A 22,389-nucleotide genomic window follows, 5' to 3' on the forward strand; every position below is an offset into this window, starting at 1 on the left:
AATATAAAATACAGAATGCCAGGGTAAAGATGAGACAGATGAAATATAAAAATTCACTGTGAGTAATATATAAAAACGCAACGTGAGGCAGTAAGGATCAAAGGCCACTGGGGACAGTAAGCGAGTTAGGTTAGATGCAGTCAGGTATACTGATTTAGCATAAAACTTTAGACAGATATGGGAAGTTTGCTTTGGGAAATAGGTCTTAAAGGGGGAATGTGTTCACCAGGATATATTTAGTCATGTTTTCAATGCACCTTGGCTTTTCTTTGAAGTGGATATTTTAGTTCTTTGTTTTCTTTAGTGACACTTAGCTCAATTGACATGTAGATGTAGTTTGTAGGTTTCTCCTACAGAAAGCCATTTCAGGTTTCTGGCTTGCTCTGAGCCTTGCCACACCCACACAATGTGTGTGCTAGGTCTCTGCAAGAAGGGACTTCTTGTTACAAAATTAACAGGAAAAATATTGTGAGAAATATTTCAACATGATAATTATTTTTCCTTTATTAGGCAGAAATGAATGGTAGCTCATTTTTATTTCAGTTTTTCCAAAGAAGCATCATTCCCGTTAGCCACAGCTGCAACACCAAGAAGGCTTCGCCTTTCTTCACTGAGGCAACAGTGACAGACACTCTGGATAGGTACAGATATTCAAAATGCCTGAGGCAGAATCAATCTAAGTTATGCAGTTTTCTGTAAGCAGCATAGTTTAAATCAGGAGTGAATAGAATACACATTTGCCCTTTGGTGACAGGGGCAAATCTTAGACTGGGTTTCACCATATTAAACCAGTCTATGCAGGCTGAATTTCTGTTCTGTTACAGGTATAAACTGGTTTCTGATCACTTATACAGGAAAAAGTGTAATGTCTGTGTCTAGCCTCTGAATCAGGTTTGGTCTATAACACCTGTCCAAAGTAACAGTACTTCTGTTTTTCTGATTCCCTTGTTAACAAGTCTTTTTCAGCTCACCAGAAACCAGATCCTCAGAAAATCTAACCTTTTTTAACCTTTTTCAAAACAAAAGGGAGCACTTGCAAATCGTACTAAAGATGGAGTGTGTGAAGTACTACATGAGATTAGGCTTCGTGCAAAAGAATGTCATCAGTCTGCAAGGGCTGAGTGAAAGATTTGACAGTACAAGCCACTCAAACTGCATATCCTAGAGGCAACACAAGTGAGCCATGTGATGAGACACTAAATAAACTATTCAAACTGTTCAACTCCCCTGTGCTACTACATGTGTTATTCCGTTCTTGTAAGAAGAGATTTTGAACTTCAATGGAAATAGCGAACAATAAAAAAAGCCTGGAAGTAAGTGAACAGAACCATAATATATGCAGATAAGAGAACAGAGAGGTCAATAAAAGCCTTACAAAAATAATGCACATAATCCCTTAGAGGGTACAATGTTCACTTTCAAAAAAAGGGGTAGGCAAAATACAGCCTGCAGGCCAGATCCAGTCTGCCAAGTGATTCCATCCAGCCCACGGTGGGTCCTATGCCTCTGCCTGGCCCAGCTGCAGGAGACAGCCATGGCCATGGCACGTGCAGCCAGTCCCAACATCCCCAGACGTTGAGATGCCACCTGGTACAGAGCACAGCCCACCCTATCCTTGTGTGCAGCTTTCAGGCATGCCAAAAGCTGTAGTCCATGGGGCTTGGTGGCACAACGGCAGAGCTGGGGACTTCTGGCTGCTGCTGCCAGTGTCCCACTGCCACCTCAACTGGACGTAGCCCTGCTGCCTGGAACCCTGGCCTGTCCACTCCATACCCATTCCTGGGAGTGCCAGATAGAGGAGGCAGACAGGTAGGTGGGGTCTAGGGCAGAGCTGCGAACTGCTCTCTGCACATCCCCGTGAAGGCACTGGTTATATGGGCACGGCCCAAATAATTGCCCTTCCCTGTTTTAAAATAATCTACTGAAATGTTTTTAGATAATTTAACTGAACTACTGATTTCTCCAATTTTTAAATTTCAAGCTATACCATAGATTCATAGATGTATGGTCAGAAGGAACCTTGTAGATCTTCTAGTCCAACCCCCTGCTGGGCAGGAGAGAAAACTGGGCTCAAATGACCCCAGCCAGGTAAACATCGAGCCTCCTCTTAAAGACCCCCATCACCACTTCCCTTGGAAGCTGATTCCAGATCCTAGCCGCCCTGACTGTGAAGTAGTGCTTTCTAATGTCTAGTCTAAACCTACTCTCTAGTAACTTATGGCCGTTATTCCTTGTTACTCTGGGAGGCGCTCAGGGGAACAAGGTCTCTCCCAAACCCCGCTGGTCCCCCCCAGTAAGTTTACAGATGGCCACCAGGTCCCCCCTCAGCCTTCTCTTGCGAAGGCTGAACAGGTTAAGGTCCCGTAGCTTCTCCTCATAGGGTCTGCCCTGCTGTCCCCAGATCATGCAAGTGGCCCTCCTTTGGACCCTCTCAATGCTGTCCACATCCCTCCTGAAGTGCAGCACCCAGAACTGGACACAGTACTCCAGCTGCGGCCTGACCAGTGTCGCATAGAGGGGGAGGAACACCTCCTTGGCCCTGCCTCTGATGCATCTGTGGATGCAGGACAAGGTACGGTTAGCCCTACTGACCGTGTTCTCGCATTGTCAGCCCATGTTCATCTTGGAGTCAAGAATGACTCCAAAATCTCTTTCTGCCACCGTGCTTTCGAGAAGGGAGTTCCCCAGCCTAATAGATATGCTGCTGGTTCCTACTACCCAAGTGCAGCACCCTGCACTTGTCAGTATTGAATCCCATCCTATTTCCTTTTGCCCATCCCTGTAACCTGTCCAGGTCCTGCTGTAATCTGTCCTTCCCTTCTAGCATGCCCACCTCACCCCAAATCTTGGTGTCGTCTGCAAATTTAAACAGGCTGCTCTTCGCCCCATCGTCCAAGTTGCTAATAAAGAAATTGAACAGTGCAGGCCCAAGGAGCGAGCCCTGGGGGACCCCACTGCCCACTTCCCTCCAGGTCAAAAATAACCCATCCACCACCACTCTCTGAGTGCGACCCAGTTGTATATCTAAACAACAAGAAACAGCAATTTCATTTTAAACACAGTTCTGAAATATGGTGTTATCCATCTGTTATTAGCACAGTTCTCTTGCTTTTGCAGACAGGAAAATAATGTTGTAACCTTGTTTTAGTTTAGGTAGCCACCACTTTTAAAACCAAATCCTCAAACATGTTTTCTGCCTATGCAGATAAGAAATCATTATGTTACAAGTGGTTGGGACACAACCATGTTTCATAAAAGTGCATAAACAATTGTTCATGTAGTGTAGAGATGACTTTTATACAATAGCTTCAAGCCTACAGAAAGAGACAATTCTATCACCATTTCCCATGACATGATAAAATGGGGTAGGCAATTATTTTGGCCAGAGGGCCACACAGGGAGTTTTGGTGAGCTGTTGCAGGCTAGGTCAGCACCCCCACCCCCTGCCACAGCTTACCAAAACTTCCTAAACTGAAGGCCATGCTTCTTTCTCTCTCCCTCTCTCTCCCCCCACCTCATCCCCACACCACCCACAACTGCAGTAAGTCCCAGTTACCCTCGCCCAGAGCTGCAGCGAGCCCTAATCCCCCTTGCCCAGAGTTGTAGCAAGCCCCAATTCCCACCCCATCCCAGAACACGCCAGCTGCATCCACAGCTTATGCCAGCTCCCGTCTGGCATGCAGGAAGCGGTCCCAGGAGGGCTCCAGCATCAGCTGTGGACATAGCAGGCAGGTTCTGGGTAGAGATTGGGGCATCTGCTACATCTTCAGTTTAGGCCAGCACTCACCCAACGCGCAGCCCCGGGCAGGCACCAGCATCAGCTGTGGATGCAGCAGACAGGTTCCAGGTGGGCACTAGGAAGCTCGCCTGAGTCCACAGCTGACACCACCACATCAGCACTGGGTGGAAACAGCCCCGTCTGCCCAGCACCATGCAGCGGCCAGAGCCGGAGACACCAGTTGCCTGTGGGTCAGATCCCATGAGTCTGCAGCTGCCCACCAGCAGGTCAGATACAACCACTTGTCAGGCTGGATCTGGCCCGCAGTCTATATTTTGTCCACCCTTGTGTTGAAAGCACAGATTTATTTTACACTGTGAATAAACTTTTAGCATTAGCTGTACTTAAAGAAAGTTATGATCTCATCTATGCTATGACTACAGAATAGGGAGGAAAAATGTCCAGCACACCTACAGCCTAGGGAATGACCTGCTGGGTGGCACAGAGGTGGAAAGGGATCTTGGAGTCCTAGTGGACTCCAAGATGAACATGAGCCGGCAGTGTGACGAAGCCATCAGAAAAGCCAATGGCACTTTATCGTGCATCAGCAGATGCATGACGAATAGGTCCAAGGAGGTGATACTTCCCCTCTATCGGGCGCTGGTCAGACCGCAGTTGGAGTACTGCGTGCAATTCTGGGCGCCACACTTCAAAAAGGATGCGGATAACCTGGAGAGGGTCCAGAGAAGGGCAACTCGTATGGTCAAGGGCCTGCAGACCAAGCCCTACGAGGAGAGACTAGAGAAACTGGACCTTTTCAGCCTCCGCAAGAGAAGGTTGAGAGGCGACCTTGTGGCTGCCTATAAGTTCATCATGGGAGCACAGAAGGGAATTGGTGAGTATTTATTCACTAAGGCTCCCCCGGGGGTTACAAGAAACAATGGCCACAAGCTAGCAGAGAGCAGATTTACATTGGACATTAGGAAGAACTTCTTCACAGTTCGAGTGGCCAAGGTCTGGAACGGGCTCGCAAGGGAGGTGGTGCTCTCCCCTACCCTGGGGGTCTTCAAGAGGAGGTTAGATGAGTATCTAGCTGGGGTCATCTAGACCCAGCACTCTTTCCTGCTTATGCAGGGGGTCGGACTCGATGATCTATTGAGGTCCCTTCCAACCCTAACATCTATGAATCTATGAATCTATGAATAGCTTTTTAATATGTTGTAAAATAGCCATCTCATAACTGGATCATATTTTGTGAGATAGCAGTGTAGAAAATACCTAGATAGGACTATCATTTCATAAAGAAAAACATAACAGAGCTTAGCCACAACTGAACAAATGTTAACTAACTATGGGGTTGTGAGTGGAGAGTCGAATCTGATGTGTGCCTCTAAAAATCAATATAGTTTAATCTGGGATTGAAAACATTAGAATACCTTAACCTAATTCTTGTGTTATTGCAGGGTCACTACAGAACAGAAGAAAAGTTTGATAACCTAACTGCATTTTTGTAACTTAAAATATCTGGATTTCTTTTCTTAACTCTGAATTTCTTAGGAATATAACACTCAATTTTAGGATAATTCCAACATATTTTACCCTAAATTACAGATATACATGAGAAACTTTAACTCTGTCTTAAAAGAAGGTGTCAGGTGTAAACTTGGTATATGAGTATATGGGTTGCAATTCCAAGGGAAAGCTCACCTAGTGGATGACTACAACTGCGGCATGGTTCAGTAAGACTGACAATTGTCTGTTGCAGATCTGCCCTGGGAGGAGTAGGAGGTGGATTTGGATTTTTCCAGCCATTACATTTACAGGATTCTTCAGCCTGAAATTAAAAACAAAGTATGATCAATATTTGAAAAGCATGCATCTTGCTAATTCAGGTCTTATTTACGACACAGCTTTCTATTGCATATTTTCTACAAATACATAGATATAAAATGCACACCCATTACCTATAAAGTAAGAGTTCCATAACAATTCTCCCAATTCCCATACACACTCACCACTTCTCTGAAAATAAACATGGAAGCTTCCAAGCCACTAGCTAACTCCCCTATAGCAGGGCTCCAGCTCCTATAGAGTAGCAGCATTCGTTCACTGTGTAACCATCTAAGGCCGTGTGTAGACAAAATAAGGAGCATGTGTGAGGAACACTTTAAAGCAGGTCAAATACTTTTGCACTGCTTTAATGGTACCGGTGTTTGCACGGCAGCATATTGCGCAGCAATTCTAGCTGCTGTACCAAATTCAGTGGCGTAATGAACCTTAAATGACTTGGGATGCAGCAAACTAAAACTTCTCCAAGGATTTTTAGTTTGCTGCCCTACAGCTGCAGAGTGAAGCACCGGGCTCTGTGCATCTCAGGGGCTCTGCAGGAAACCCGTGCAGGCGGCCTGGCAGCAGCCTGGGAAAGCAGGCTCCCCCCAAGAAAAAAAAAGAAAAGCGGCAAGCCGGATCTTTCCCCTGCCCCCCCTCCTCCCCTCCGAGCCTGCCTGAGCTGTGCAGGGGCCCAGTGCTTCCCTGAGCAGCTGTGGTGCCCCCCGGGACTGCCCAAGCCAAGTGTCTGCGGGCAGGTGCCACCTGGGGGGGGGCCACTGCTGCTGCAGATGGAAGCACCAGCTCCCCTCCCTCCCCCACAGCCCAGGGACCACTCCACCCGCTGGCAGCTCCCCTCCCCTCCCCTCCATGCTGCCAGATAGGCAGGGGTAAGTGCATGGGTGTGTGCATGACACAGGGGTTTACTTGGCCCTAAATTGAAGTGGTGTTTTTAAAAACTCACCGCTTCAATTTAGGGCCCCCATTTTGTGTACACACACCCTAAAGCTGTAACAACTTCTAAACACTCTCACAATTAAAAGAAATAGATTACCCAACAAACAGCATCTACTTCATTATCTTGTTTATTGGGCTGTTGGCTAGGAAATGCACAACACAAAAGAAACACACCAAAAGTAATGAGGACTCGCCCAAAAACTGAACTACCCAAATAGTCTTTGCATCGTTCAGTAAACTTGTCCAACCAGAGGTTTGGGCAAGTCATCACAGGCAATGGCCTCTGAGAAAACTTTACTGAGGAAACCTTTATGTTTATCCTGGAAAGCTGAGTTCTAAATAAAGATTGCAAGAGACGCCCAATAGATCTTAGTTAACATCACTGAGGTTTAGTCTACTCTACAAAGATGGCAAAACTTTATTAAGTGCTCTTGCAGCCAAAGGTCCACTGCAAAAGCAGAACTCTGCCAAAAGAGTTACACTGGATCAAAATTTCTGCTACAGTTGGAAAGCCAGCTGAAAGCATTCCCTTGCATTCGGATGCCCAACACAATCCATTCATCATTCTGTGCTTTTCCACAGTGCACTCAAGCTCTGTCAATATAGCTACTGACTGGAGCTGATTAAATATGCATGTACTTCTTGGCAATAGTAGCTACTGTCTGCCACCAGAACTTCACACTGTTAGGTGGGAGGTGTTACTTAACATAACCAGATCACAGATCATTCAGGTCCTTGAAGTACCTCCATTCCCACTGAATGATATCAGTGCAGAAAGGCAGTGAATGAATTCCATCCAGGAAGAGCACACACCAACTGCAGACACTTCCTCAGTCTGATGAAGGGTATTTATACCCAAAAGCTTGCAAAGAAGAATGTTTCCAACTATTTGAGTTGGTCTAGTAAAAGATATCAGATGTAGCAGGTTTACCTTTCAGAGCTTGGGTTGAGGCCCAGGCTTGAGATCCTGCTGTTTTGATTGGTGGAACCTATCCACCAATCAGGAGACAGCAAGAGAAATAACATCACGCCCCTTTCCTGAGGGGAGCGGGAGAAGCACTCCCTTGGACCTGATTGAAGACTGAAAACTGTCAGGTCCAGAAGACTACAGGGGCGGAGCCCTGGAACGTATAAAAGGAGCTGTGTGCCCAGCACCAGGGGCAGATGTGTCAGGAACAGAGAAGAGAGAAGAGCGGGGCTTAGAAGAGTTAAGGAAAGCTGTGAAGCAGTAATCCAGGAAGAGCCCCTGAAGACTTCTATCACTGGGGAGCATGGCACGGCTCCAGTGGTCAGGCACTCGGTGCGCAGCACAGCGCACAGCATACAGACCTTTGGAGCTGCATGAGGCGGCTCAGGTATGCAACCTCTGGCGTGCAGCCAGAGACGCAGTGCACAGGTTGGTGCACAGAGCAAGAACTTGGGAGCCCCTGGGGTGGCTCAGGTCCTCAACCCCCAGAACAAGGCTGGGAGCTCGGTGCAGGAGGCGCTGCATGGAGGGTGAGAGACCCTGGGAGCCGCTTGAGGTGGCTTGGGTCTACAGCTGCTGACATGGGGCAGCAGCTCAGTGCAGCTCAGTGCAGACAACACTGAGGGTCTGGGAACAGACTGAGCCCCAGTGCTGCACAAGGTTGTCCAGGCCTCCAACCCCTAGCACAAGGCGAAGTGCCCACTACACACAGCAGTGCGTGTGGCCCTAAGCCAGGACAGTGGCAGTAGAGTCAGGCAGCAGGAAAACCCGGTGGGGAACAGAGCTTGACCTGGAGAAGAAGAGACAACCCTCTAGGACTGTGTAGTAAGTTACCCTGGGAGAGAGTGTGTCCCCACAGGGGAGGGACCCCCCGAGAGTCGCAAAGAGGCACCACATGGGGCGCTCCTGGATGATAGCAGGGGAGCTTAGAGTCTTTGGGGTCTTCCTCTCCTTTTTCTTTCCCCCCACCTCCTTTCCTGTAGTGGTACCTTGGGAATGGGGCCCCCGCCCTGGAGGGCACCCAGGTAGTCTAAGGACTGCTGATTATATTTGTGGACTGTGCCTTACAGTTTATGTGAATAATTTGAAGGAACTGTCTGTATATGAATAGTTATAAGGTTGCACAATCAGGCTGAGTGGTGCTGAGTTGGGGTGCATCAATGGGCCCCTCAGCACTTTTAGGGGCCAATCGGGGGGGGGGGGCACGTGCCCCCCCCATGCCCTCCCTACCAGTCACCTGTGCAGTGGTGGATAGATCCTAATGCCTACCCATCTTCCCCCCCCCACAAGAAAACACTGCCAACCCCTAATCTATAAGACATGCATCTTCTTTCTGAGCCTTATTTAGAAATATTTGTTTACTGTGTTATAACGAGATCCACAATAATTTGCAGTACTGGTTCTCAGTCATAATATCACTCCTAAACACGACATAATACTCTCCAGTAACTTACTATGATAGTTTCTGGAGTTAACATACAACTGAAATGTATCATTTTTTCAAACTTTATTTGGAATGTATCAAATGTACCTATTTCAGGAAAACCCAATTTTCCTTTTACATTTGGAAATTGCTTACTCTCTAAGGAAACCATGCTCAACAGAGGCAGGATGATTGGCCATTGCTTTTCAGGTACGGGAACCAAAAGCCGAATAGATTAAAGTTGAGGTAATTCTTCTACTCTAATTTCAGGTTATGCAACTGATCTATAAGTAATGACAGATGGCTATCACATATCTTTTGCTGGATAATGTGTTTACTTTGTTGAACATATCTGCCACAGCCAGTTTATCCCCGACATGCCACATGTAAGCAAAACAACAAAGCCTGACTGCACCCTATGCAGCTGGGAAGAGTTGAAAGGATGCATGTAACACACACCACAGAAGAAGTCTTCAGGATGACATGGGATTTCTCTGGAAAGTTTCTAGTAAGCACACAACAGCAGCCCCAGTCCACCTCCCCTGGGAAAGAAAAAGTATATTTCTCAAACACACAAAACTGAGCTACTTCTAGGCTACGGACAGAAGTTGCGCATAAATCAGTTTAAGTGATCAGAAACTGGTTTAAACTTGTAACAGAACAGAATTTCAGTGCATATAAATCACTTTCAAAATGGCTAAAACCATAAACCTGGTTGGATGTAGTATGAGATTTAGCTGATTTAGGTCAAATCGGTTTATGGAACTTCTGTCCCAGACCTCTTCCCAGTTCAAGTTAACTCACAATCCTCCAGCATCCCAAGATGCTTTGCAGCCCTGGGCTATGTTGCCTGCTCCAGTGGAACAGGGACTGCCTTGCTGCTCTGGTCCTTAGCTTGTTTCCTGCCTGTGACCATCAGCCCACACAGATGGGTGGGGGGGCAGGGAAACAGATCCCCAGACCCCCATCCCTCCATCCCCCCCAGCCAGAATCTACACAGAAGATGGGGGGAGGAAAAGCCCCTGGGGTGTGCACTTTTCAGACCCTGGCAGCCTTCTCCCCTCCCTCCTCCTCCATCCCAGCTGCTGATTGTTTCAGCAGCCACCACAGAAGGGAGGAAAGAATCTTCCCAGCCAGATGCCTGCCCCTGCAGCCCAGCCCAGGGCTACCAGGGAGCTCCTACCTTGGAGGCTTTCCCCCAGCCAAGGTTCCCTCTAAGGTGCGCACGTGCACGGCCACGCACAACTAAAAGCAAGGCCACGCACAGCCTTTTCAAGGCCGCACACCAGGAGAGGCTGGGGCAGGAGCCTGGTGTGGGCTCCGCCGGCTCCCAAAAAGCGCTCCACTCCCTGGCCCTGATGCCAGGGAGTGGAGCACTTCCCCAGAGTCAGTGGAGCCCGCACCAGCCCCCCACCCCAGCCTTCATCCCTGCCTTGTCTCACCTTGGGGAGGAACCACTGCCTGTCCCAAGTGAGGCTCCGCTCCCCCGCATAGCCTCAGGGAACAAGGAGACACGTGGCATCAGGGCCGGGGAGTGGAGCAGTGTCCCAGAGCCAGTGGAGCCTCACTGGGACAGGCAGAGGCTCCTTCCTGAGGTGAGGCAAGGCAGCGATGGAGGCTGGTGTGGGTGGCTGGCATGGGCTCCACCAGCTCCAGGGAACCGCTCCACTCCCCAGCCCTGATGAGGGGGAGCAGAGCACTTCCCTGGAGCTGGGGAGCCCATGCCAGGCTCCGGCCCAGCCCCTGGCCCCAGCCCCTGGCTCCCAGCTCCAGCCCCTGGCCCCCAGCTTCCAGACCCTGGCCCCCGGCTCTCAGCCCCAGCCCCTGGCTCCAGCTTCAGCCCCTGGCTCCCAGCTCTAGCCCCTGGCCTCTGGCCCCTGGCTCCCGGCTCTAGCCTCTGGCCCCCAGCTCCAGCCCCTGGCCCCAGCCCCTGGTCCCCAGCTCCAGCCTCTAGCCACCAGCTCCAGGCTTCTGGCTCCAGCGTCCCGCCCCCAGCACCCGGACCCAGCCTCCGGCCCCTGGCCCCCAGCCATAAGTGTCCCATGCTAAACCGAGGCAGCGTGCTCACGGACTGAGGTGGCATGCTAATGGACCACTGCTCCTTAGAGGGAACACTGCCCCGAGCCCAGGGTCCCGCAGCCTAGGGCAAATCTTCCCCTCCTAAACCTTGCCTTAGAAACTTTCCTTAGCCCCTGACAGTCTCAAGCAGCTTAAGGGAGTGGAGAGAAATTCTCCTGCTCTTCCACAGCTAGTTTTGCCTTAGTTGCTGTGAGTCTGAGGCAAAACTAATGCAGGGGAGCACAGAAATTTCCCTCTGCTCCCTGGGTTATTCCTAAGACTCCAGCACCCAAGGCAAATGGGAAGAATTCCCCATAGCTCCTGGGACTGCCTGGTAGGGCTGTGCAAAATTTCGACAGGTGTTTCATTTCGAAGCTGTTTCAACGTTTCGAGCTTGAAACAGCAAAATAGAAATGAAGCAAAAGGCTTTGAAACAAAATGAGGGCACTCAAAACATTTCAAAAGTTTTGAAATGTTTTGAGTTCTGAAGCAGCCCAGTGGTGGGAAGCGGGGAAGAACCAGAGCTGTCCTCCGAGTGGCTCTGCCAGCTCCACAGAGCTCAGCCTGGCGGCGGGAGAGAGAATGGCAGAGCTGCTCCAAGTGCAGCACTGGCTCCAAGTGGAGCCCTGGCCGGTGGCTCTTCCCCGCTTCCCACTGCCAGGCTCAACTCCATGGGGCTACAGAGCCTCCCGCCACCGGGCTGTGCTCTGAGCGGCTCTGCCACTGGCTCTCTCATTGCCTCTTGCTGCCAGGCTGAGCTCCATGCGATTGGTGGAGCCGCTCAGAGTGCAGCCCAGCGGCAGGAGGCAGATAGAGCCAGGGGGAGGAGAGAGGAGGGGGGAGGCTCTGCCAGCCCCACGGAGCTCAACCTGCCCTTCCAGCAGTGCCAGATTCCTCCCGGAGGCACGGGCCTCCAGATCTACATGCCGGATGATAGGAGGCTGATGCTGCTGCCTGGGGTCAACAGCAGCAGCAGTCTTCCTGGCACTGGGTGTGGGTTGCGCCCAGCACTGGTCCCAGGCAGCAGCGGCAGCCTCCTGTCATCCTGAGCACAGATTCAGGGGCCTGAACTCCCAGGAGGAGTCCGGCACAACCACACAGCCCTCCTGGGAGCACAGGCCCCCAGATATGTGCATGACAAGAGGCTGCCACTGCTGGCAAGTGACACAAGTTTTGCTTTAGCAGTTTGAGGTGCAGTTTCCCAGAAATCCCTGCACCTATCTCCTTGAAACTTGGTGGGCTTCATGCCCTCAGAAGGGGCTACCATACCTGCAATTTTCATCTGAATCAGGCTAGAAATTACAAAGTTGTAGGCATTTTCACGATTCCCCAATATAGCCTATGGGCGAAATGTCAAAACGTGTCAAAACAGCAAAACAGTTTCGAAAAAGCGAAATGGAACAGTGCTTCAAAACTAAATTAAATGACAAAACAAAACACTGTCCCTTTGAAATGGCTAAACGGAAATCAAAACAAAACGGTGCTGTTTTGCACAGCCTTACTGCCTGGGACTGGGGACCCTGAGCTGGGGTAGGGGGAAGCCCCCCAAGGCAGGGGCTTGGCAGTGCCCCCATGCTGGGATGCAGGGGCAGGCACCTGGCTGGGAGGATTTCTTCTCCTTTGCTCCTGTGGCAGTGGCTGAAGAAATCAGCAGCTGGGGCGGGGGGAAAAATTCCCCTCAGCTCCCCAGGGCTGCCTGCACTGGGGAACCCAGGCAGGGGAACCTCCTGAGAGGGAGGTTCTCCCAAGGTGGATCAGCACCATGGCAGGAGGTTTAACCCCCAGCTGGGGGACAGCACGGGGCAGAGGACACTTGCCTGGGCTGGCAATGGCCAGCAGCCTGGGAGATGTGCTCTAGTGCCTCCTGCCTACTGGCTTGGGTCAGTGCAGACCTCCCCCTGCCTTTCCCAATTGAAAATTGAATGTCAGTTCAGTTGGTTATCAGCTCAGCCTAGGCAGCTTAGAGGAAGCTGCCTAGTTTGAACTGATTCAGCCTCAGGGTTTTTGACTGTCTGTGCTCTGCCCTACTACTTGGGTGTGGATTGGCAGGCAGAAACTGAGTGACTAGCTACAGCTGAGAGGTGTGACCAGCTGGGGAGAAAGAGCCACTTGCAACCAAAAGACATGTGGGTGTTTGACAAGAGGGGAATGTTGGTTTGGGAAGTGAGGAAAGAATTCAGGGAAATATTATAAACTAAGCTGAGGTTTGGAGGGATTCACAGGCATTCTGGTCAATTTTAGGCTATTTTTCTATGCTGTCTTCTTTGACAATTTAAGAATAATATCCTAAATAGTAATCAGATTATGTGCAAAAATTTATGCAAAGCCTCATATCTCTATTCTGTATGGACGATGGTCCCTCACATTTTCCGGATTGCATGGGGCCTACTTTTCTTTAGTCATGCAAAGCTACAGGACCCATTTATATTTCATTACTAAGAAACAAGGACAGCAGTTTGAGCAATATCTGTGAACTGAGAATACTCCTATTGCAAATCTTCCTGGGAACCTGAACACCATTCAGAGTGCTTGATGATTTATTTTTAATTACTTTGCAAATCCAGACAAAACCTGATATCCAACCTACCAAGTCAAGTTTTGTGTAAGAGACCACGTTGCCATAAGATTAATAACTTTAGTATTTGATGCAAGTTACCTGTTGCAAAGACAGACATTAAAAATAGACTGGATCAAATGAAAACATGATCAAAGAAAATTAATCAGAAGACTGCAATATAGAAGCTCTAAAAATAAAAAAAATAAAAAGATGCCAGAATTTTTTTCAAAAACAGACCAGGGACATGACCTTTCCTATACATCTGCCAAAACAACTGTTCTTTCATTCACCCATAAGTATAACTGCAACACAAAAAGAAACCACATAAATGTTAAAGTTAATTTTGTAGCTGCATCAGGAATAAATATGGTAAGAAAAAGCTGGCAAAGGAATTCTCATAAAACCTCCTCCAAGCCTAAGTGAGCACTGCAAACAGGCCTACCACATGTTTTCCTTCAAACCCTTACACCTATAAACAGTGAGTAACTACACAAACTTTAGTGTCACACAATAATTAACAGCAAAGATGCAAACAAACAGATGCATGAACAGCTCAGTTAAGCTGCCAAAAATAAATATCAACCTTCCCACAGAATAAAGTGTTCAGCAGCAGATTTTTTCTGCCCTCAGTTGTATTTCCTAACCTTGCCAGATTTTTGGAAGCAGATGTTAGTTTCTTTTGTTCAAAACATTGCAGAGATCTCTCTTAAACAAATATGAGAATTAAAAAAAAAAAAAAATCAGTGTTAGCCACCAGAATGAAGGTAAAAGCTCAGTCAACAAAGCAGCAGCACAACCTGAACAAGGTCCTCTTGAAAACTAAGCCTTCATTATGGACCTTGACAGTGCAAATATTTTGCACTGAATTCCCCAAATGGTTTAAATTACATCCTATTGAGTTGTTTCAGGTCTTCCACTGTGTTCCGTTTGCTCATTCTTTTCTCTCACACTTTTGTTCTAGTATGTGTATTTTTCATGTCACTCATCTGCTTTCCATTATAAAGTACAGTATGAAATCACCTCCTCAGGTACTTAATTTAATATCAAAAACAGTTGGAGGAAAGAAGGAAGGAAGAAAAATATTTAAAGTAGTCCAACTAGTCCTTGTAGTCTTTTTTCTGGGACATCTGCAGAGCTTTGATATAGATACTGAAGATACTGTCATTTTTCCCTGCATTATAACAGCCTTCAAGGACTTTGGTTCCAAACCCCATCCTTCCTGCCGAGAGAATAATGAATGCTACTCTTCATCTGATTATAAAAGGTGAATGCAGTTTCTCCCTTCATTCTTTTTAAAAACAGGGGAACAATGATGTACATTTTATATGTACAATATGCATTGAACAAAGACACCTCAAACTAATGTGTAATTATTAAAGCTAGGAAAGTGCCAAGATCCAAAAGTCAAGAACAGAAAAACCCCAATTTTGAACAAATTAATATTATTTTACTTTCATCAAACCGCTGACCTGCACTCAAAACCTTTCTGCACATTTATACCATGTCCTAAATGAGACTAAAACAAGTGTGATCTATAGGTATATAACATCTAAAAAATAAAATTACTAAATTACAGTGTTAAGATTATAAAATCAAAGCCAAGAAATGCCAAGTTTAATTCCATGGATAATCTTTCATCTTGTATTTAAAAAATGCGTAAAGAATGTTAATGTACATCTTTCCCTAAAACAGATTATTTTTCTTTCGCAGATGATGGAATGGACACAGAAAAGTACAAATTTTAAGCTAGTTCAGCAGCGAAGTAAAAGACACCAGGACTCTTAGAAGTAGGCCTGGTTTACACTACAAAGATTTGCTGGCACAGCAACTTGGGTAGGAGTGTAAAATGATCATACCCCAAGCCAACACAGATAATAAGTCAGCAAAACCCTTAGTGGGGGATTGCAGCTATGCCAGTAGAAGAGGGCTTTATTTGGCACAGTTCATACTGTTTGGGGAGATGACAGAGCTATGCTGGCAGGAAAAAAACAAAGTCTGTCAGCATATACTATGTCTACTGTGCAGCTCTGCTGCTATGACTATACCAGCAGCTTTCGGTGCAGAAGGTCTGCAGCACAGACAAGCTCTTAGGATCTTTGATAGGCACTGTACCATGGAACTCTTTTGAAATTAGCAGCCATCTGACTATTTAATAATTAAGTGAATGAGGAAAGGGAGATATAAGCAGACAATTCCTATGTTCTGGAGTAATGGGGATGGGAGAAAGAACTTCACTACTTCACAGTCAGGGCAGCTAGGATCTGGAACCAACTTCCAAGGGAAGTGGTAATGGCTCCTACCCTGGGGTCTTTAAGAGGAGGCTCGACGTTTACCTGGCTGGAGTGATTTGAGTCCAGTTTTCTCTCCTGCCCAGGGCAGGGGTCCGACTAGAAGATCTACAAGGTCCCTTCCGACCCTACATCTATGAATCTATGAACATACACAACTCTATGCAACATAAGCTTTCTTTCTAATGCAGAAAGAAAAATGATGTTTTCTTCCACATTCAAAGGCTGTTCAAGCTCTTTCTAGCCAGTAGTAACTTCCAATCCAGGTTTAACATAAGAAGGTTCAAGCAGACTAAAACAAAAATAGTCATACATTTGGAAAATTACTCCTAATATCTCCTACTACATATAGTGTCCTGAAATAAATGCAAATCAAATCATAACTAATAATTATTAACACAAATTATAACTATGTATTAAAAGAATAATAGATCCATTTGTTCAGAAAAATTGCCCTACCCTGAATTCCACAGGCACATTTTAGCACCTGATTTCTTCCAGTTTCCCTATCACCTGTGTAATAGCTGTAGATTGCCATATAAGACCATTTAAAAGTAGTAAAGAGAAAAATGATCTGATTTCCACCCATTTAATACAAAGACTGAGTTTTAATTCACTTTAATGAAAGTTGGATTGGGCCCAAAAACCTTGCTAGGCAGGTTTGACCCAGCTTTTAAACTGGTAAAGAGAAAGCATTAAACACCACCTAACGCCTGTAAACCAGCACTTAATCCAAAGAACAACTCTAATCCTTTTTCACCTGCTAATTTATCATTCAGAGAAGATTCCAAGAGTTATACAGAACTAAGCAATAGGTACACCAACTAAGGGTAAGTAGGCCTTTGAATTAAACAACATTAAACAGCATAGAAACATTGCACCAGGTAGATGTGGTATTCATTTATATAATAAACCCCTATTTTCACATAAAATTGGACCCTACTATAAATAACAGTGCTCACTGCAGAACCAGCATGCAAGTACTGAAACTCCTGAAGCCTAAAGGAAAACAATGTGGCCGAACTCAGTGACACAAACTGTGGCTACCGAGCCACAGGCTCTTCAATTTATCAACTGAGGCTTTTTGCAGGAAATGTTACCAGAATGCAGTGGTTTTTCCCCTGTGTGCTTTGGGTAAATCTTTTCTGCAAGCTTGAATAATGTAACACACAAGTATTATATGGTTTTATTTTCTCTTTTCAGTTGTTTGCCACAGTTCATCTAAGGGTGTACCTACATATTAGTGTGGTTCTTTGCTTAACGTTCATAGAGTCATAGACATTAGGGCTGGAAGGGGCTTGAAGATCATCAAGTCCAACCTCTTGCCCCAGGGGCAGGAAGTCAGCTAGGGTCAAAGGATCCCAGGAAGATAAATATCCAAACGTTTCTTGAAAGAGTCCAGAGTAGTACCTAAACCACTTCTGGAGGGAGTCTATTCCAGGCCTTGGGGGCTTGGACAGTAAAAAAGTTTTTCCTTATGTCTAGCCTAAAATGGTCACAGAGTTTATGACCATTGGTCCTTGTTATCCCTTGGGGCACTCTGGTGAACAGATGTTCCTCCAGATCCTGATGCACACCCCTTATGTACTTATAAGCAGACACCAGGTCCCCCTTGAGACTGTACTTTTCCAAGCTGAAGAGTCCCATGGCTCTAAGCCTCTCATCATAAGGCCTATTCTCTCTTGCCCTCTGATTATCCGCGTGGCTCTCCTCTGGATTCTCTCAAGCTTCTTGACATCCTTCTTGAACACTGATTACCCATGTGTCTTGTAAACCAAGCAGGCCTAAATGTTACTGGTCTAGCTGAACAGGCTGAGAACTGAGAATTCAGATTTTCTAGATATCCTGCTAAGTGGCTGACATTTGGCAAGTCATTACACTTCCCATTTCCTTCTTTAATATTTTGCTTATCCACTAATATAGACAGTAGGTCTTAAAGGGCACTGGACCATGCAATACAGTGTCTATAAACACTTAACTCTGTTGGACTCCAGTCAGTTGTGGCATCTAAGCATTATCATGATATTTAACCTATTTTATTCTGCATTACAACACACACATTTTTTTTCATAAACCAGGTTATTTTCATTGTGTGTGTAATATTGGACTCAGCAATTTCCATATAACATACAGTTTATTTTCATTATATATTTTATAAACATTCTAGGTATCCATTTTTCATTGCATCTATAGATATGTATTTATTTTTATAATAAAAAGATATAGATAAACATATGTATATATGTATTTACATTTTCATATTATAGATATCTACCTTATGTTAAAGATAAGTTTATCTATATCTTTATAAAGATATAGATAAACATATCTATAATAATATAGATAGATAGTAGATAGACATATCTATCTACATTATTATATTATGGATATGTTTATCTATATCTATCTATCTATCTAGAGAGAGAGAGATACTGTATATATATCTATATGTAGATATAGATATAACAAATACACTTGATAGAATATTTGGAAAAATATATATGTGAAAATTATGCAGGATTTTTGGTTGTAGCCAGGAACTTTTTTCCAATTACTCAGTTGGTCTAATAGAAGATATCACATCTACCCAAAGAAGCTTGCCTGCCTATGTGAAAATAATCTGATTTACTATAAAACATACATTAATAATACAAAAATAGCATATATTAAAAATATTTATAGTTATGAGTGAGACTAGGGTTAAAAGTACTTGTAGTTGCACATGGTATAAACAAAGAATAAAAAAAAATAAGCACTGATTGTTCCTCTTACATCTTCATGAAATGCATTTATGGATGTAAGTCACAATGCTGCTTTCATACAAATATATGCCAAGTTTGCATGCAAATGCTTGGCCTCAAGCTGGGCAAAATAATAAATATTTATGTAGTCATTCATATTTATAGTTCAATGATGCCCATTCCAGTGTTGCATAAAGTATGGAAGTATAGCTTAAAATTGTTACAATTATGACAAATTTTTATATTTACTATGTTGCCTGATAAAACTGGGCACTTTTTAAAGTGTTTCAAATAAAAAATTGTCATATTATTTTTCCTTCCTCTTTCAGCTGCCCCTCATTGCTCAGAAAGAGGACACCAGGATTCTACAGCCCCAGGCCCGCTCTCTAGGAGGGAAGCATTAACCCCACTACTGGAAGAAGTATTTCTACATCTTCTATCCAGCTCACAAGAGGATAGCCAGAGCCCAGAGCAACATTTTCATAAACTCGTCCCAATACAGCACAATCAAGCCCTGCTCAATGCAGACGCTCTCCCAGAAGACTTTGCCAGAGCTCCTCAAACAGTGAGCCAGCCTGGATCGCTAAAAAGTGATAGTGGTGCTCCTTCCTCCAAGGACAAGGAATGTCCTTGGAATGTCCTTGTCTTGTGAACTACTTTCACAAGAGTCTACATCCAGCCCCTTCTCATCTGGTATGGCAATATCTAGCATGGTAACATGTTACCATTGCTACCACCAAGGCTAACCTTCTTAGTCTCTGTCCACACAATGTTCTGCCTCTTTTTCCCCCCCTCTTTCCAATTCTTCCTGCAGCATCATGTATATTTTGCACTAATCAATGCTCTCTCTTCTTTTGCCACACAGTGCCTCAGAGGTTAAGATTCAAATAAATTTCATCTGGCTGACTTCTATCACACAGACTGGAGTGGGAGGAGAAAAATAAAAGGACTGGAGAATGCCAAACATTTTGAATGACAGGTACATTTCCTGCATTCTCTAAAGAGACACAGCTATACATAGATTTGGACTTTTCTACAGGATTCACATATGCTTACTGCATGAATGGAAACACTAATTACATAGTTCAGTGATCTGAGAGCTTGTGAAATCAAACACAAAAAATGAATTAAAGTTGAGATGTAAAACAAGAAATTTCAAAGTTAATCTCTTTATTGCATCAGCCTCCTGAAAAACTGTTGCGTATATACCCCCATCAGTATAGCATTGAAGCATCTGCCAAATATTCACATATAGACCCCTCTCCTTTTTTATTTCTTCTTTCCCAGCTTATAGGAGAAATTGCTTGATTAATTTCTAAGGAACTTCCTGTTTGTCTACCTGCTTATGTTTGTAGTTAAGATGAGCATAGCATGTCAGGAAGTTGTTAATGGAAAGCTAAATCTAATGAAGCAGGTTTGCATTTAATTCTAAACATAGTTCATTCTGTGCTTATTCCTGGCTCTTGTAGGAGTGGGTTTCATAGTCTAGTTCAAGAGTGACCAACCTGCAGCATGCATGGCACAGGCCTCCTCCATGCATCATACCTGTGAGATCAGAGAGGAGGCAGGCAGCATAGTAGAAGATAGGCTGCAGAGCAAAAAGCAGAGCAGCAGATCTGGCAGGGAGCACAGGAAACAGAAGCAGAGCAGCAGATTAGGCAAGAGAAGGAGATTGGAGTGGCACTCAGGGAGGGTGCAGGCCTAATTTGTGGCATGCCTGCTGAAAAGGTTGGCCCCTGCTGGTCTAACTTCAGGTCAGAGGCAGGTTCTGTGGCCTGCATTCACCAACCTCTCCTTGATCAATGGCTTCATTGTGCTGGGGGAATGCAGGCGTAACACGAGACCACAGCTGTAGAGACAGAAGCAATGTCATTGAAGCTTCTAATACACCTGCTGCTATTTTAAATCTATTGAGATTGGTGGAATGTTAAAAATTCCACTTATGCTAAAAAAAAAAAGTAAAAGCACATTAGGGAAGTAGCTAATAATTAAAATATATACAGTGTCCTTCATTAACACCCCCTCACCCCCTCCCCCCCCACTGGAACAAACATCCCCCTTACTTTTAAAGAAACTCAACACGAACAGTGTTATATGTCCCACCATCATCCTTTGTCAGTGTGTGCATAAATGTTAGCACTTAAAACACTCTGAGTGAAATAAACAAGTGAAGTGTTTTAAGTGTAATCTATTGTCTTAGTTTCTCTTCAGATTCACCTCCATATATCTAGACTATTTTTCTAGTGAAAATAGCTTACAAGAACAGAGTTCTCATGAGAGCAACTGAGTTAATGACCCTCAATGAATGGCATATCTACTCATAAAAAAAAGTATAGCAAAGGCAACGGCAATATCCACAATACCTGGCCACAGTAACAGATCTAGAGTGGCTAAACACAACTAGAGGAACAGATCTAAATCATGACTAGGTTAGAGACTCACATTAGAAACTAACTGAATCAGAGGAGCATAAGCTTCCCTGAGCCCAAACTCAATTACTAGGCATAACCTCAAAGCACTGAGCCTCAAGAGGATGCCATGTGCAGTGGTGGTGTTTTGTGATGCTACCCACTTGCTCTCCACTGGGAATCAAACTAAGAATATTCTATGTTCAAATTGTGCCTGCTGGCTAGGAAGGACTTTAAAAAAATTAAAGGAAAGTTTCTGTCTCTGTGCCTATGTTAGGAGCCACTGCTTAGAATCATAGAGAATTAGAGTTGGAACAGACATCAGGAGGCCATCTAGTCCAACCCCCTGCTCAAAGCAGGACCATCCCCAGCTAGATCATCCCAGCCACAGCTTTGTCTAGTCAAGTCTTAAAAACCTCCATGGATAGAGATTGCACCACCTCTCTGGGTAACCTGTTTCAGTGCTTCACCACCTTGCTAGTGAGAAATTTTTTCCTAATATCCAATGTAAACTTCCCTTGCTGCAACTTGAGACTGTTGCTCCTTGTTCTGTCATCAGCTACCATTGATAACAATCTAGCTCAGGGGTCAGCAATGTTTTTGGACAAAGTGCCAAAAATATTGGCATCCTCAGCTTGTAAGATGTTGGCATGCCAGAGGAAGATGGCAGGGGAGCCATGAGGGGCCTGATCCGCCGGCACAGCCCTGACTCCTTCCCTGCCATTTGTCCTGAGATGCACACACCAAGCAAAATGCACTCTGGCACCCGTGCTGGGGGTTGCTTACCCCCGATCTAGCTCCATCCTCTCTGAAACCTCCCTTCAGGGAATTGAAGACTGCTATTAAATCCCCCCTCCATCTTCTCTTCTTCAGACTAAATACAGGCAGTCCTAGACTTACAACATTTCAAGTTACAAGGTTTTGCACTTACAAGGTTTATAAATTGACACCCTGTTTCAACTTTCTGGCCTCAGTTTAGACTTTACAATGCTTGATCCAACATGATGCCACGCCAGTGAACAAGTTCGCTACGTTGCCCATCTCCCTGGAGAGCATCTGTCCAAACTTCCTTGGACACTTTCTTTAAAAAAGCAGACAAAACTCCACAAAAACCTGTAGAGAAGACTCCAGCCAAGAACCCTTCAAAAAGCCCAACCAAGAGCCCTTCAAAAAGTTGAGCAAAGTTGCCGCAAAGAAGTCCTTCCAAACCAGTATGATTGCTATTTACCATATAAATACATGAATGTAGCTATATTACTCATCTATAATTGAGTACAAAATTCTGGGTTATTTTTGGTGAAAATTGGGTATCCAGCCTTGGTTCAGAAACCAATCCCCCATTTATAACATTGTTGCCTATGGGAAAAATTGGTACAGACTTACAACATTTGGACTTAAGATGAGGGTTTCAGGAAGCAATTGCGTCATAAGTCCAGGGTCTGCCT

General features: G+C 45.3%; 1 protein-coding gene across 1 annotated transcript in view; it reads right to left on the reverse strand.

Annotated features, from left to right (window-relative positions):
• The window catches only part of KAT2B (lysine acetyltransferase 2B), an 84,620-nt gene that overhangs the window by 60,876 nt on the left and 1,355 nt on the right, over nt 1–22,389 (reverse strand). The window contains exon 2 of the mRNA XM_059728865.1: nt 5,426–5,552. Coding sequence (XP_059584848.1) covers nt 5,426–5,552 — 127 coding nt within the window. The remainder of the gene's footprint in view (nt 1–5,425; nt 5,553–22,389) is intronic.

Source organism: Alligator mississippiensis, chromosome 5 (genome assembly GCF_030867095.1).
Source record: "Alligator mississippiensis isolate rAllMis1 chromosome 5, rAllMis1, whole genome shotgun sequence".
Classification (NCBI taxonomy): Eukaryota; Metazoa; Chordata; order Crocodylia; family Alligatoridae; genus Alligator; species Alligator mississippiensis.